The 17,387-nt window shown below is 37.9% G+C and overlaps 1 protein-coding gene across 2 annotated transcripts; it reads right to left on the reverse strand.

The window, feature by feature from the left end:
• Positions 1-883: 883 nt before the first annotated feature.
• Positions 884-4,650, reverse strand: ptger4a (prostaglandin E receptor 4 (subtype EP4) a). Of its 2 annotated transcripts, XM_042000709.1 has the most exons (3): positions 3,842-4,650; positions 3,595-3,742; positions 884-3,180 (listed from the first exon to the last, which is right to left on the reverse strand). In XM_042000709.1, the coding sequence occupies exons 1-3, from the start codon at positions 4,381-4,383 to the stop codon at positions 2,611-2,613; spliced, it is 1,260 nt and encodes a 419-aa protein (XP_041856643.1). In that variant the 5' UTR covers positions 4,384-4,650; the 3' UTR covers positions 884-2,610. The 2 variants fall into 2 exon arrangements, with proteins under 2 accessions (XP_041856643.1, XP_041856642.1); XM_042000708.1 differs by having other exon boundaries at positions 3,595-4,650.
• Between the last annotated feature and the right edge of the window lie 12,737 nt (positions 4,651-17,387).

Here is a 17,387-nt window from a genome sequence, read left to right on the forward strand (position 1 = left end):
AAATGAGCCGACAGAAAGCAGAGCGTCACTGAAGGACCCCACTGATATAAAGCAGCTTCTCAGCTTCTCAGCTTTGAAATAATTCAAGTCAAGCTGTCCATCACTTATCCAAGCATTACCTCCTGAAACCAAAGAACATAATCTCTATTTACCTCAATCATTTAGAGTAGACTCAGTATAAACCTATTTGAAACCAACAAGGAATGCCAGGATGTTCACACAGATGGTAAACATCTGCTTTAATAGTGGCCCATTTGTACATTTAATTTGGTACAGTAGACTCCTGTAAGTAAAGATGATCCAGTTGCGGTGAGACTTCATAAACTGTCCCATACATCACAATGTCCCACTACTGTAAGATCTCTTTTTTTTTACACAGTTTAATTAAATTGAAGTGTGTTGTTCCCAGAGTCTGGTGGATACTCTGACACTCTGTCTTTGGCTAAGCCACTGCATTGCTTGTTTAAGCTCAACTGCAGTGAATTGAAGGCTTAGGTTGTGTTTATTGTTTGAAGAGAGAAGCTCTCTCTTGGCCAGGTCTACTTCCTGAGAGCCTGATTTTCTTTCTTTTTCCATTAGAGATAAAATTATCTTTATTTTCTTATCGGTCTCTCTGTGTGTGTAGCATTAGCTATTTGACACATCACTGAGACTGTGGATTTTAATTTTAATTCATTTAAACCTTGTATGTTACGTTTTTGTTTTGTTCACTGTAAACAGAAAATGGTAGCTTGCTCTTTGAGCTAATATGAGGGTAATGAGATGATATCAGCTAAATCTAACAAGGAAAATATGTGGGTAACAAACTTGGTGCTCATGGGATTTTATGAAGTTCATCTTTATGTGTGGTGACAACAAATGACAACTTCTCAAAGGCCTTTTTATTGTTTGTTTTTATGAAACAACAACTGGGGCTTTCATTTACAGCTGCATCATGACATGTACATTTTTATATTTCTGATCACACATACGTTTTCAGTTATCAACACACACATTAAACTGTTTTCTACAAGCCACAAAAAAGGTGAAACACTAAATAAAAAAATCCACATATTCCATGTAACACAACATGAACAAAATATAAATTAAAGTGCATAATTTACCAATTATAAATAAATTAAAAGCCACTTGTATGTTGCACTCCTAATTCAACCAAACCTTCATGGTTGTTATTCTCTGCATTTTTGCATGCAGATAAGCTCGTCTAAAATTACACGGTAACAGAAGAAACAAGAAAAGCAAGAATGCAGTTGTACAATCTGAGTCGATTCAATAAGGTAGGAAGAGGCAGGCGGTTTGCCTCAACGCTGCTGAAGCCACATAACGCTAATATAAAGGGGGGAAGCAAAACCAGGAGTTCAGAAGTTCAGCCTGTTATATACTGTAACTATTGGACGGCAGCAGAAGTGTCACCTTACGTAAGAGGGCATTAAAAACTGTTTTAAAAAAAAGAAGCAAATCATCAGAGAACAGGATGACTAAAACTGCTCGGAGGATACCAGAACTACAAAAATAAGAATCATCAGATATATTTGTCTCACTGATATTACATCTGAATCTATTTTTAACTGACTTTTCATGTAAAATAAACAAGTTTTAAAAAGCGTTTTGATTTTAAATAATTTTAAACAGAAAATAAAAATAATTTGGACAAACTTATCATATTTGAATGGAAACTGAGATGTTGGTTTAAACAATCTGATTGTGGAAAAATGAACGTACCAATAAAATTCAGAGTTAACAGTTTCCTTGTTACTGTTACTGTAATTCTGGACTCTCTTAGTTGAATTTCTAGATGAAGATATTACCTGAACATGAATACTGCTAAAGTTCCATATAATCTATAACTGCACAAATACTTCTATAAAACTGATAACCCCTCTAAAGTTGGGTTTTTATTGTCAATAACCTTCTCCTAGAGAAGAATCCTTTATCATAAACATTTTCTACACAACATTGATCATTAAGCATGTCACCTGCTCAAGCTGTCAGCTTAACATGCCGCAATCTTAAAATCTCTCCACTGACTTACACATTTGTGGGAAATAATGTTGAAGATTCCCAGTTTATCGTAATTTTTGTACCTTCGCTCTGAATTGTCAGACAGTTTTTTTTAGATGATATATTTGAGTGACTGAGAAACAACGAACATCTCTTTTCACTTTACTATAAAACTGTGCTGTATAGTAGTCGTGACTTAATAAATCCTTCAAAAGCACCTTTACTACCATTTGTTTTTAGGAATTGCTCCATAATTGGCAGCGGACATGCAATTAACTTTTGTCCCACTCTGCTGCTTTCATTTACAGTATTTTAGATTAGTGGTCACACCTACTTTACAGCAAAAGTTCCCACAATGGATCAAATTCCATCCATCAGTGATCACTGTAGAACATCTGTCATGGACAAAATGACAGATAGTCATCACTGAGGTAGCTAAGTACTCATGATTACATCATTTTCTCACTTCCTGTGCCTGACATCATAACAGTACTCTTTGTTTTTATGTGTCTTTCCCTTATTTAGGGAGTTAAATGTGCTGTTATGAAGGAACAGCCAGAAAATCTAGCTCCAAGCAATATGAAAACCTTTCTCTGTTATTGAAAGGAATCAGATGCATTTCTCCTCCATTGTCTCAGTGTTCAGCATCACTTGAAGTGCTGGATCTTTTTGGCATTGCAGAGCTGAAAAATCTGTGATTATTTTTGTTGCTTCTCTGGTCTGAGCATCAGTGCTGTCCTTATAAGAGGAAAAAGAGGCTTGTGAATTTCTGACTGAAGAAGGCTGGGAACGAGAGAGTCTGTCTGCCTTCTGACAGTCTCCAGTGAACAGCTCACTTCCCTCTGGCAGATAGAGGAAGGTCTGGGAAGTGCTTGTGACATCTCGCAGATCACGGGACATCAAGGAGTGAGAGTCATGGTTAGAGATGACTGACGAAAGCTGATGAGCATCTATACATTGTAAGTTTCCCTGTCTCTGTTGCCTCCTTGCTCCCATTTTACAAAAGAGGCACTTGATTTTTTCAATGAGTTTGAGAAGGACAGCCTTGCGGAGAAGGATGTAGATCCAGGGGTCAAGAATAGGGTTGAAGGAGGCAAAGCGTATAGATCGAAGGTCTGGGTTTTTGTCCAACTGAAGCTCCACGGGAGTTTTATAAAGCTGGTTCAAAAACACCTGCGCCTGCAAGGGAGATCAGAGAAGTTACTCAGTCCACAGACACGCTGTAGCTTTGATTGTGCGTGTCTGCACTTTAGAAATTTGTAATAAAATAACTTCCCATATAAACATGTTTCAGCTATTACTTTTAATCGACCACTTGGATCTAAAACGAATTGAATGGACACACTGCTAGAGCCGTATGAGCCGTGTACACAAGCTTGTAATGGATAAAGGAGCGTACACTGTAATAGTCACAATTTTAAAAGCTGGAAAATGGTCATGAACAAACGTAATTAAGATATATCCACTATATCTCCAATTAGCCCAGTCAAATTTAGATAACTTCAATTACCTATTACTACCGTCTCTACTGAAATAGATTCAAAAGAGCCGTGCGTAAAACGTGCGTAATGGAAATGGAAATGGAAGACTTACAACAAGTGGGATTGAGCAGATAAGCACCACTGCCGATGTGCCTATAAGCAGAATGACCATCTGAATCTCTGCACCAGCCAGACGCCCAAAGCTACGTCCTCTCCTTCTCGGGTCCACATTTCGCCCGACGTCTGTTCCCAGCGACATCCTGCGCACAAAGCGCCGGTGCATCCGAATCAATGCCACACACACAAGCACGTTACAGATAACAGTGGCAAGAATAAGAAGTGAGCTGAACCCTGCGTACATGTAGGAATAGGCTGCATCGCTGGTCTTGTTGCTCCTCCACTCTAAAAAGCACCAAGTTTGAGGATATTGTTTCTTTACTTGCCCAAAGCCGACTAGCGGCAAAGCGCAGAAAAGCGCATTTGAGATGTAGATCCCTATCAGAGTCAATCCGGCAAGTTTTTGGTCCACATAGTCGTTGTAAAAGTAGGGATGGTTTATAGCGATATATCTCTCCACTGACATGGCACAGATGATACTGAGCCCCGACAGAGAGAAGAAGAGCATGGTGAAACCAAAGTACTGGCACAGCGGGTCCTCTCCGGGCCACGACCCCTTAACGTAAATGGCGATGGTGACAGGACTGGCCAGCAGAGTGCCTAGCAGGTCCGTAACTGCTAGTCCACACACAAGCGTATAAAACGTGGTCTCTTTCTGTTCTCTGCGAGATTTACAAAGAACAACAATTGCGATGACATTTCCCACCACCCCGAAAATAAACATAACAGACGGAATGGTCGGGACCATGGTCTTCCCTGTCCCAATTATCGACTGATTAGTCATCGTTATTTCCAAACGTACTCCAAGACGCGTGAAAAAAAACTCCTCTTAATGTCGGTATTTCCAGTCCAGAGCAGGAAACTTATTTCCACTGAACATTGTAAAATCAAGAGTGAAACACTTTGCGCGTAATCTGAAAACTAACGTCTAAAAAACTTTCAGTCCTCTCCAGAGCATCATGTCCCTGCTGGGGTGACCGTCAGTTCAGTGTTCTTTTCTTATCAGATCCTCAGCTAACTGTGCAAAACAGACAGGTTTCACTCACCAGGACAGAGAGATGAAGGCAGGCAACAGACACTAGTGAGTTCATTGAAATGAGGCCCTGCCTTCAAGCTCCCTGCAGGGTTCAGTCCCTCCCCTTCATTTCATGATGCGATCTTACTCAGCTGTACATTATGGTTCAGGAAAGGCCTAGGACATAATCTACACGGGCTAATCTCAACTCAGAGAAAATCTTGAAAAACGCTGACATTTTTGAATGAGAAAAAAGGTAAACAAATGTGAGATCCTATTAGATCAAACTGTAAATTGGTTTTCTGAAAGTTAACATAGCAGGAAAATTAAATTATTTATTTACTGCTTGTATCAGAGTAATAAGAGGTCAAAACAGTTATGCTAAACATATCAGCAGCTTGTGGGAACCAAATATTCATAAAAAAAAATAATATTTGTGTGGGACACAAGTGCACATAAAATTAGAATAGAAAGGTTCCAAAAGTAATTATATATAAGTAAATCCTGGTCTCCTTGTTAAAGTTTGTTTAGCTATTTCTGGTTGTAATCATGTCCTATTTTGTGCTGACAAAGCTAGTCTCCTGGGTGTGGTCAAACAGCCGTTTTTGATTAGGAAGCTTGCTAATTGGATGAGATTACCCAGAAGTAAATAAGGTGCAGTTATGATAACAGTGGTTGAATTCTCCAAAATTTAGGGAAACAAACTTCAGTGCTTATTTTTAGTATCTCCATTTAGCATAGGAAACAGTAGACTATTATTTCATGAGTCGAGATAATACTTTAGGAGATAATTCTACCCCACAATTCCTTGTGAGCTCACCATTGAAAGCTCAAATATTTTCTGTATTTAGTTGTATCAGCTGAGATTCGTGGGTCCCCAAAATTTAGATTACTAACTGTGTTAGAAGTAATATTTCATAGTGATATATTTAATCATATCAATAATAATAATATTTCATGTCATTTATTCTTTTGATTAAAAGTCATCTTAGTGGGAACAACAAAGACCAAAACATCAACTCATATGCCCTACCAGTCATCAGATATAACGCTGCTATCACAGCCTGACCAAATGATGAGATGGAAGCCACTGATATCAAGAGAAGAAAGGTCCTCACATTGCAAAGAGTAGACAGCACATGCAGCAAGTTAAATAAAGTAAAAAGGAAAAACAAATTAAATGAAAAGCCATAATTTATTATTGATTCTTGGGTTTCATGCTGACCACTTTGAATCATGTTTCCTAGAAACTGCATTTGTAAAGATTTTTTTATGAGAACATTTTATCAAGGCATTAAAATTCAGTTCACTGTCGAGCAAATAAACGCAATGTCCTGTTGAGAGAAAGGGTTGAAACCAGCTTCCCTGACATGGTTAGTCTAACTGTAAAACAAAACGCGATTATTCACATTGTGTGACTGAAACTTGGCCTCTTTGCAGAAAAATGTGTAGATCAGATATTTACACAACCATTCCTTTCCTTTCCTTTCCAGACCTGATTCATTTGAGGGAATGGACACATAAAAGATTAAGATCTCATTTAACAGTTTTTTTTTTTTTTTTTTTTGTGCTTTCATGCTTGAAAAGTATCACAAACCCACACTTCTTCAAACCCCCTGCCACACCACCCTCTCTCCTTCCCTCTCCTTACTGCACCTCTGCCTCCGGTGATAGACCTGACAATCCTTCACCTGTCAACTTCACATGTAATCAGGTTGAGAAACAACTGAGAAGACTACACTCAGGCAAGGCAGCGGGACTGGATAGGGTGAGTCCCCTTGTCCTTAAAGCCTGTGCCTCCCAGCTCTGTGGAGTCTTACACTACATCTTCATCATGAGTCTGAGTCAACAAAGGGTCCCAAAGCAGTGAAAGACGTCATGCCTCGTTCCTGTACTAAAGACCCCACGTCCCAGTGGCCCCCAGGACTACAGACCGACCGACTTTGCATGTCAGGAAGACCCTTGAGAGACTCATACCGGATCAGCTCTGACCCATGATTAGACCACATATGAACCCCCTTCAGTTCGCATACCAGCCTTGTGTTGGAGTTAAAGACGCCATCATCTAAATGCTCAATCGTGTCAACACCCACCTTGACCAGTGAGCGAGCACTGTGAGTGTCATGTTCTTTTACTTTTCCAGTGCATTCAATACCATCAGGCTGACCCTCCTGCTGACAGCGATGCAGGTGGAGGATTCTCTTGTGTCCTGGATTGTGGACTACCTGACCAGAAGACCACAGTGTGTGCGCCTGCAGCACTGTGTGTCGGACACATGGTCAGCAACACTGGAGCACCACAAGTGACTGTCCTCTCTCCCTTTCTTTTGACCCTCTACACATCTTACTTCAGCACAGAAACCTGCCACCTTCAGAAGTTTTCTGATGACTCTGCTGTAGTTGGATGTATCAGTGAAGGAGGTGAGATGGAATATCGAGCTGCTGTGGACTCCTTTGTCACGTGGTGTGAGCAGAATCACCTGCAGCTTACTGTGACAAAGACTAAAGAACTAATTGTGGATTTTAGGAGATCCAAAACACCAGCAACACCTGTTTCAATACAGGGCGTTAATGTGTATGGGAGAGTGAGGTAAGTTGAGCCAGTGGATAAGTTGACCCACCCCTTGTATCTAGGTAACCTTGCACATGTTTTGTCATGTGACCATAAATTAAGGACACACCCATTTCTTCCATCTTGCTGTGATGCAGAGAAGCACATGGGAGAAGAAGTAAGTATTTTTTTAACACAAAAACAGATTTTTGCCAGTCAAAGTAAATTATCTGAATATCAGATAAACTGATAATTATATCAAAGCAAATTAATCCAGCTAAAAAGTAATATAGCATACATGTTTGTGACTTGCTAACCTATAAAATCATGAAAATCACTTCACTAAAGATTAGCTTAAATTCCTAAGCTAGCCTGTTTTTTCTAAAATGGTGCGTATGGGGCAAAGTGATCCAAAGGCTATGGGGTAAATTAAGCCAACGGTCCAACTTACCCCTCCATAAGGCACTGAAATTCAGTTAAGTCTCTGACATTTAAATTATATTTATTCTGCATATACTCAACTGTTTTGGTGTGTTTGTCATATGTTAATCTTTGTAGACAAAGGTATCATGCCAAGAACCTACAAGAGGAAAACAAGCTGGGGCTGAACGCTCAAAGTCACGCACAATTTAAACTCATCTAAGTACCTTTAAAAAAAGTTTTTATCTGTACACAGAATTTAAAAGGAGTAAGTTTAAGTTATTCACTTGCTTGCTTCTGATGCTAACTGCAGCAGTTCTCCCTCTGGTCAACTAAACGTAGCCTAGCAAATCACAGAGTGAAGCTACAGTTTGAGTTCAAGCTGGTGTCTCAAGTGGACTATTGTCCTTTTCCCAGTTTAAATGCATGGAGGGGAAATGGACTCATTTATGTCTACGATGCAATGAAGCCATACTGTGTTTCTGTGGTCCAGAAAAAAATGTTCATCATACTTGCAATATAATCTAATTCTCTGCACAGACATTGTCTTTACGTTACTTGAATGGTAATAAGCATCAGTCTGGAAATGCCTTGAAGTCCTTATGGGCAGCTTTTCAATCAAAATTTCTGGCAGGGTTAGCTGTAAAAAGAAGAATGTGAATGAAAGCAGCTTTATTAGAAATGTAGCTGTGTTCATATACACTTATGCTTACCTGTTTTCACAAAATGATGACAGCTGATAGCATGTGTGGAGTGCCAACTGAATTATCTGGATGTACAAGTATGATTTTGTGAGCAATGATTTCTTTCTATTTTACTCAGACTAACATGTGGACATGCATTGTAAAAGTCTGGTTTGGCTGTATTAACACACTCACTGTTCATGAATGAGTGGAACATAAAGACAACTCACAGGACTCAGAACAGCAGCATCCCGCTTTTTGCGTAGTCTGGAATTAAGATGTTTAAAATAAGTCCCCATTTTATGATAGTCACAGTGAGAACATGTGCAAGAATTTGTTTTGACACTTTAATCCTAAAAATGCAGCTTCCTTTCTTTACTTTCAGTGAAGCATATGTCTGTTTACATTCCTTGTGCTCTGCTTGATCGATGTATAGTATAACTAATCATGATCAGGTCATGGCTTGACAAAAAGTTGACTCTGTAGTCAACATCCCTATGCTCATGTGGGCGGTGTTAATCATCAGTGGGCAGGTGCTGACTCAGAGCTGTATTTAACCCTAAACTGTCTGTTGTGTTACTTGTAAAACAGGAAATGGGTCTGTGTAGTCAGACTGTCAACATCTGCATAACTTAATATGTACAGATAAGTAAAAATCTGCATGAATATTAAGAACTTAGTTCATTTCTCCACCATACTGTTTCTTCTCTTTTTCTGGACTATGACAGAACACGCTGAACTCTGACAGGCTTCGTCCCTAACGTCATACACTAGACTGACCCTGCTTACTCTGAAAACACACTTCTTGTTTTCTTTGTTGCCACTTTCAGGCTATTACAGAAGAAAAGGGGGAAACCCTCTGCGATTAGGGGCGTTGCACAACCTTGAAAAAGATTTTTTCTTTTTTCAAAGCATGCCATTCTGTGTTGATTATATATAATATAACTGGCCTTAACATGTCAACCCTTTGAAAAACAAACCTGTTATATAACATCCTGTGCGTAGATACTTTATAAAATAAGATTTCTGCCTCCCGTCGTTTGTTTCTGTACTTGCAAGTCAAGTCACAGACCTTACAGAATGTGCTGTAAGTAGATTAGAGAGATTAAGCCTCATATGAATGTGCTTTTCCTGGATTTGTTTGTTGAAGTCAGAAAACCTGCAGCATAGCGACACTGCATCGCATAGTAATAACCACCAGCTGCAAGAATCAATATTTCCTGTAAATACCATTGCAGCACAATTATGGTGGGCTTACAATTGCACATCCAAGTGAGCCATTCAGCTTTTACGTTGTATTTGGGATAAGCTTTGTGGTGTAAAGAAAGCAATGAAAAAAAACTACCTTCAAAACACAGTTTCTTTTATGGCTTTTATTCCTCTGCTGAACAATTACTTCATTGTGTTGTAAAAATTATTTGTTAGCTTTGTACTTTTCTGTGTCCTTACAATATTTTTATTTTCTTTTGGATTAGACTTTGAGATCTAAAGCATGAAATTATAACGATGAGGTGTTAAAAAGTAGAAATTTACTAATGCCAGGTTTGTATGACTGAAACGAAAGGACTCCTACTCCCTGAAATTGTTAAAAGAGTGGCTCGAAGATGTAAGGTCCTAGATGGCTTTAAACTTTCTGCACTTTAATGAGAAAAAGACAGAAGTTTTATTATGTGGTCCTAATATAACCACTGGATCCTCTCCTGTTGATTTGGGCTCCCTGGCACAGTTTGTCAAGCTGACTGTCACCAATTTGGATGTAAAAAGTGGACAGAGATTTTAATTTAGACTGGCAGGTCAGTGCAGCGGTAAAAAGCAGCTTTCTTCAGCTAAGAAAAGTGGCCAGGATCAAACATATCCTTCCGTGAAAAGATTTGCAGACATGCTTTCATCACAGCACGGCTGGATTACTGCAATTCACTTTATGTTGATTTTTCCCAGTCATCCTTATCCCGTCTCCAGCTGGTGCTGCTGCATGTCTTTTAACAGGTATGCGGAACAGAGCGCACATTTCTCCTGTTTTAGCTTCACTGCACTGGCTGGCTGTGATTTTTAAGGTTGATTTTAAAATTCTTTTATTTGTTTTTAACAATGGTCTTTCCCCGTCCTACCTCTCTGAGCTGTTGCATGTCCACGCCCCCTCCCGGTCACTCAGGTCAGCTAACCAGATGCTCATGGATGTGTGGATGCAACGTAAGCTCAGAGGGGACAGAGCTTTTGTAGTGACAGCTCCTCAATTATGGAACTTGCTGCCACAGCATGTTTAACAGGCCTCCTCACTGTCCATTTTTATATCTCTGCTTAAAACCCATTTCTTCTCTTTGACCTCTGACCCAGTGTGAGAGTTTATTATTATTTAAATACTAATTTTATTTTCCATCGTTTAATTATGTTTTTACGTTTATTTCCTGTCTTTTTAAATGTTTATGTATTTTTACTATTCTTATTTTTCAGCACTTTGGTCAGTACTTAGTTTTTTAAAGTGCTTTATAAATATGCTTGGTGCATTTCAATAGCCACAATAGCTACAAACTATTACAATATTTCAGGTTAAGCCTTGAGTGGTTTCCCTGGCAGCCAAACCTCTGTGTTCTAATGTAATGCTTATTGCAAAGATTATGATTTTCTACACACCTCCTTGTTTCCAAAGAAAAGAAAAGGGGGTAAAAAGTAACTGCTATCAATACTGTGACATGATCTCTGTGGACATGTTCAGACACAGTTGGCAGCCTGTGGGATGGGTTAAGAAAACTAATCATGCCGGTTTACTTCTGCAGAAAGGCTGCAGATTTGATTTTTATTTTCCCACCCACGTATTTCATAATTAACTAAACTAACTAGATTTTTTTTTTTTTCATTTTAGACAAAACAACTGGTCTCAAATCGAGTTTTAAGAAAAAAGAAAATTTAAAAGTAACTTAAAAGTAAGTTTACATGCATCTGCTCTTTTTTTTCTATATATCTATGTAAATGTCATGTATTTTTTAACTTATAATTTGGGAAAGGGAGAAACCAGGCTAAATGTCTTTAAGCCTAGTTTCTGTCCGAAATAAACTAAATCCACCCAGCAGCACTCATGTCTCTCACTAATGTTACATTTGCTAACCTGTGCAAATAACACTTTAATTAAGAGCTATTTCCATGTATCCACAAGTGGCTTCAAGAGGGAGCAGTCTTTGGAAAGGCTATTTTTTCTGTATCTGATGCTAAATATTTGCAACTCTCACCAGCTTATGGTCAGGAAAATATCATGGCTTAATATAAAAAATAAACAATTTCACTATGTGGATTTGCTGCTAGTAGAAAGTTCTCATTTCTTATCTTACCAAGTCCCCAGTTTTTGACTCAAGCATGGTCCAGATCTATTTTTTAAAGGTTGAGTGTTTTGTAATGGTACCTGGAAGGATGTAATTTATAATATTAACAAGAGATAGTAATCAGTGAGCTAGTGCTGAGTGATGGATGGCCACAGAAGGGAATGACTCTGAGGTTGTCCAGCATGTTGTGGGGAGGGTGTGAATGGCTGTCCAGTAGAGTCCATAACATGGAGAGCATCCTCTGACGCCACCATCAGAGTCCAGCTCTGCTCCCACAACATGCCTGGCTTCACCAACAAGTTTGTTCAGTCTGTTGGTGTCAGTCATCTCTTTAGTCTACTCCCCAGCAGCATAAAGAGCAGCACTGGCTGGGCTGACTCATAAAACACCCTGAACATCTTCTGGCTCATCCAGTCCACCCGCTACTGGTTAAAATGGTTTTACTGTTATTGTTCTTCATTTTAGTTTCACAAACTTTGGTACACTAGCAGAACAAGTTCAACCAAATCAGTGTTGAGTTTTTCCCCAGACATTTTCTTTCTTTCTTTCTTTCTTTCTTTCTTTCTTTCTTTCTTTCTTTCTTTCTTTCTTTCTTTCTTTCTTTCTTTCTTGTTCAGTTAAAACATATTGCTCTCTAACAGTACAGTTTACTCTAAGACTAACAATTCCCAGCATCTCTGAGAATAATCCCAGGTGGACGGCTTGTTGTCCTTGAGGATGCTCTGCTTGCAGCTTGTTTTGAAATGTTAAGTTTAGAAAGAGTTGGGATGTGTTTATTCTGAGGTCTGGAAGATTTAAAGATAACATCCGTGTGCGATCTGACTCAACATAACAAAGCCACAGTGCAGAGAATCAGATGTAAACTGTTTGAACTGGCACTGATTTGCCAACATGAAAACAGAAACAGTCAACTTTATTTACAGCTTGCATCCGATAAAACTATTCAGAAATTTGTTTAAACTCTCAGCGAAGCTGTCAACTTTAATTGCATTCAACTCTTAAAAGGCTATCTAAATTCAAGTAATTGTAAATATTCACTTGAATGATTTCCAATATCAGCATTCCTTTTTATCTATTGGAAGTTTTCAGATCCACAGAGAACATTTTACCACATTTTACTTTTATAAGCCTTGCATGATCATTTCCTTCCAGAGAAATGGTTTATCTCTATAGAGGGATGACATACAGCAACATTGCAGGAAGTTTTCCTTCATCAACTCAAACAATTCAGATTCTTCTCAAACCTGTGTCTTTTATCACCGGAGGTTGGTGTAATAGCGTCCCATTGATTGGCAGCATAATGGTGTTAATCATTAACGGTGAAGGAAACTCAAAGCTACACACTGCTAATCATTAAATCACCAAATGACCACAGTTGCCCATTAACACAATGGAAAACAGTACAGAGGGTGTTATATCACTGCTGAGTTTGTGAATGAATTTCAGATGCACAGGATGGTGTGTGTGAATAGTTCATTGACATGCAGGTCACTGAGTGTGAGCCCACAGTTTAATTCAGCTCCAGCTTGTGATGCTGCATTATTTTATTAACCTCATTTTTAATCAGTTTTGCTGAATGTTTTATTTTTATTGATTGATTCATTCAATTTTATGTACAAAGGTTATTATTTTCCTTTTTACATGACAAGAAGAGATTTGGGGGAATTTTCTCCTTCTCTGTCAAATGCAGACAAGTTACTGTAAATTTCATTTGCTTTATTTCAATATATAAATTAAACAAATACAAATGTTCTTCTTCTACCCTCTTTTAGTGTCATGTGTTGCGTTACAGCGCTCCATGTCCTCAGGCCAGTGGGACAGCTGTGAAATGTCTTGTCATGCAGTTACATCACCACTAAACACTCTCATGTATTTGTCCTGTACAGCTTCGGGTCAGCAATACTTTACAAAGTTTTGCTGTTAAAATGTTGTGGGACAAACTGGGAAGATGTTTAAAGAGAAGCACTGGACTCACAATGAGAGTATTAAATACTTTTATGGTAAAACCTTTCTCAATGCAAACAGAATCTGATGTACAAAATCATGTAATTTGGATAGTTTGATGTTTACTTTAGGTAAGAAAGCGTTGACTAAAGGGTCGTTGCATTAGGGTAGGGTGCTTGCTGAACTGTTAAAGGATAGTTCTTAACCTCTCTTTTCCCATGTCAGAAATTGGGGGCTACAAGTGACTTTCTGAAACTAACTATGTGACATTTAAGCCAGTTTCTCACAGAAATTAGCCAGGTGTTAGGAGGGTTTGGATGCTATCCAAGCATGTGCCTCTTCATTCTGTTTATACCACTCATTAAGTCTGGCCTTTCTGTCTGATGGAAGGCTGCTCACCCTGCCATTAAGTCAGCTATGAACATCTGTAAAACATTTTTTTGCTACATCAAATGACAAATTAATTTTCAATGTGGTTAGAAAATTTCTGGTTTTGATTTGAATAAATTTTCATAGCACGCATTAACAAATCACATTGCAGAAACCACACATACAGTATAGAGGGAAAAAACATAAATAAAAGGTTCAGATGCAGATGCAGGCTGCTAGATGACCAGTGTGTTATTCATATTTACATCAGGGTTCAGGTCTAATTATGTAGTCAGTAGACGTGATAAGAAATCTGTAATAGTATCACATAAACCCGAAAGTCATCAGAAAACTTTAGTCTAAAACATCTAAAAACCCAAATCCTGATGAAATAGAAATATGTAAATATATATATTTTCCTACTGTGCCATCTAATTTAAGTAATTTTTTTGGAATGAAATGTTATTTCCTTTGCACAGAAGGTCAGATTTCCTTAAGTTGTATTCTTCAGCTGATGTTGCGTTCAGGTGGATTTGATCTGCTAACAGGGCCTAAAGTAAACCTACAGTCATTGTTTATCTTTTATAAATATGGCTGCAACTCAAGTTTCTTCCAAAAACATTGTTTCCTAAATAGCACTGCATTAGTGGGAACCATCAGAAGCAAGTGAAAGGGTCAGATCTTAGAATGTTACTCCAAGGAAAGAGAGGCTTTCTCAGCATCAAATCAAGACATGACTGAGGATTAAAAATAATAATATTAAAAAAACTTGTTGTTTCATAGGATGAGAGGTAATTTCCAAACTTCTTCACTAAAAGGATAAATATTGCCAAATCTTTGGGATGTGGCAGAGCTGATTTTCTGTTTTTGCATAAGAGTGCAGATAAAGAACCTTAACGCTGGTTATTGCATTAATGTTTCAGATAAAGCAGCAGTTAAACTACCGCAGTATTTCCACAGAAGCATTGCACAGAAGTTTTAATGCATTTTCCTGATGAAATTTCTGCAGATGTGCATATCTTACTGTGAAGTAGGGCTCAGCTTCATAAATACTGCTGCTGTGCAGGCATGGCTGCTGTGGAGTTGAACACCTGCACATCTGTCAAGTCTGATCAAGTAAGAAAAGAACAGCATTGCTAAGAGCCATAACAGACGGAAGAGGAAGTATTCACTCCTCTGGCATTTTCTTCTATGTTGTTGCTCTTGAGGCTGGAATTAAAATATTTGTTTTTGAGGGGGTATCACAGTGTAATCTGATAATATAATCAGCAATATTCCTACCAACCCAGGCAACATGCATTAGGGCTTACATACATGGTCATCTAACCTGAAAACCATTCATCAAGGGTCTTTAATGCTGCGAAAGTCAAAGGTTTGCAAAACTGCAATTTGACAAAATAAAAGATCTTAAATTAACCCTTAAGGTTTCATTTTTATTAAAAGAAAATGCAATTTAACTGCTTGAAAAGGTTACACATAAAAGCTGATAATCACAGAATAACAAGCTAATGGATCAGACAACACATAAATCCAATTTCTAATTACCACTGCTCATCTTCCTAATTTATGTGTTGATTATATGAACAATTTGCCAGTGTCAGAAAACATAAAAGGCATGCATAGCCTCTAAACAAACAGACGGAAACCATATTTGTTTTCACTTATCTCTTTAAAATGTTAAATATGAAGCAACTGACCTTAATGAATAATGAAAGATTAATAAACATGTTTCTCTGGAGACTCTGTGGGCTGACCGGCCAAGTGCAACACACCCAGCAGCATCTTATCCTCTGATCTGCCTCACATAGCAGGACAAAGACGCACTATGTTTGCTTATTTCAGATATATATCACACTTATTAATCAAAAATAGGACCTGAATCCTGTTGACTCAATTTGAAAGGTCAGAGGAAAAAGAAAGGGAGCAGAGTTTAGATTTAGATAGGAAATGAAAAACACAGCCATGGAAAGATAAAACCCTGCCACAAGCAGTAAAAATTCTGCTAATGGGAGAAGAAATGAACATACTGTTCAGATACTGCACAAACTCAGTCTAAGAGATTAAATGAGGATGTGCTGACTTCTTTCTTATTCATTTTCCTTGATTGCATTTGTGTGCAGTAGTAAAAGGTTTGTGCAGTAGCAGGTGTTCTGTATCCAAACCCAGCACTGATAATGTCTAATGCATCCCATTCTCTCTTAGAGATTCTGCTGTATTGACACATCTCAAACAACATCCTCATACCCTCCGTGAAAACACACAGGGGTCTTTTAAAACACTTAAAAGTCTCTGGGCATCAGTGTCAGTGATGTGAATGTCAAACTTCCTGATCTCCCATTTGGTTTGCTTTATCAGGAGTGTTAACGTACACCTGAAATGACACCCTCAGACACCAGACAAACATCTTTAAAAACTCTATGTCAAAGGATAAAAAACAACTACAGAATGATAAATTGCCCATTTTACAGATGCAGATTATATCAAATTCCTTTTCTATAATGTACAGTACAATGGTTTTAACACATGAAAGAAAGCATAACTCACAAATAGTCCATGTACTCAATCCATAAGGTGCAAGAGACAAGAAAGATATGGGAACTTTATGGTAATTCATTGTAGTAAGTACACTTGGCCTGTACATATGGTCTATAATGGTGCAACTCACCAGTTACTAACAAGTAACAAACAAACAAGTTAAACTTATCTTCTGCAAATTACACAGCAAAAATCACATACCAAATACAGGGGAAATGCATCAGTATTTCACATTTTGTCCAAGATTAAAATGAAAATAATGTATAAGTGATCATATACAGATAAGAATAAAAAGATGAGAAAAACAGAGAAAAAAAATCTAATAAACTGAAGGCAGTTTGATGAAGTAAGAAGTTTACAAAGTGTGTTGAGCCTATAAATCCAGAGACGAGACACAAAAGAGGATCTCATGGCTCGTGTTGCACACTCAACCTGTTCAGGAAGGAGATGTAATCATTTTCTGATTTTTTTATTGTTGTTGTTTTTTTGTTTTGTTTTGTTTGTTTTAAGGTTTCTGCATTTAATGGACTTTTCAAGTAGCGAAGGAATACACCCAATATGTGTAAATGTCTTTAGTAATGCAACCAAACTCAGTCATACAGTTAGCACAAATCATGAGTTAGGTCACCATAAGAACCCCCAGATGATTTTGAAGAATATAAAACAAAAAAACTAAATAAAAAAACTTCATTTTAATTGTTTGGTCATAATCTGTTTCATGCTGCTTGAACTGCAACTGAAAAAGAAAGTTGAAGAAAGAAAAACTGGCTTCTCAATTTATCTAAAACTAAATAAATATTTAATTAAACAAAATCTGTGAAATTAGGCAAGTGGATTTAATTTTAATGTTGAAGCTAAAGTAATTTTAACTGACCTGCGGGACAGTTTAAGACCAACCAGGTTGAAACGACTGAAATATTAATTATTTATAAATGTACACCTGCCTTCTCTTACCCTA

Source organism: Melanotaenia boesemani, chromosome 11 (genome assembly GCF_017639745.1).
Source record: "Melanotaenia boesemani isolate fMelBoe1 chromosome 11, fMelBoe1.pri, whole genome shotgun sequence".
Taxonomy (NCBI): domain Eukaryota; kingdom Metazoa; phylum Chordata; class Actinopteri; order Atheriniformes; family Melanotaeniidae; genus Melanotaenia; species Melanotaenia boesemani.

Coding starts and splice junctions, on each gene's coding strand:
- ptger4a (XM_042000708.1), bottom strand. CDS start 4,383: ATGACTAATCAGTCGATAATTGGGACAGGGAAGACCATGGTCCCGACC. Junction 3,181..3,594: donor TCTGCTCAATCCCACTTGTT/GTAAGTCTTCCA, acceptor TCTCCCTTGCAG/GCGCAGGTGTTTTTGAACCA.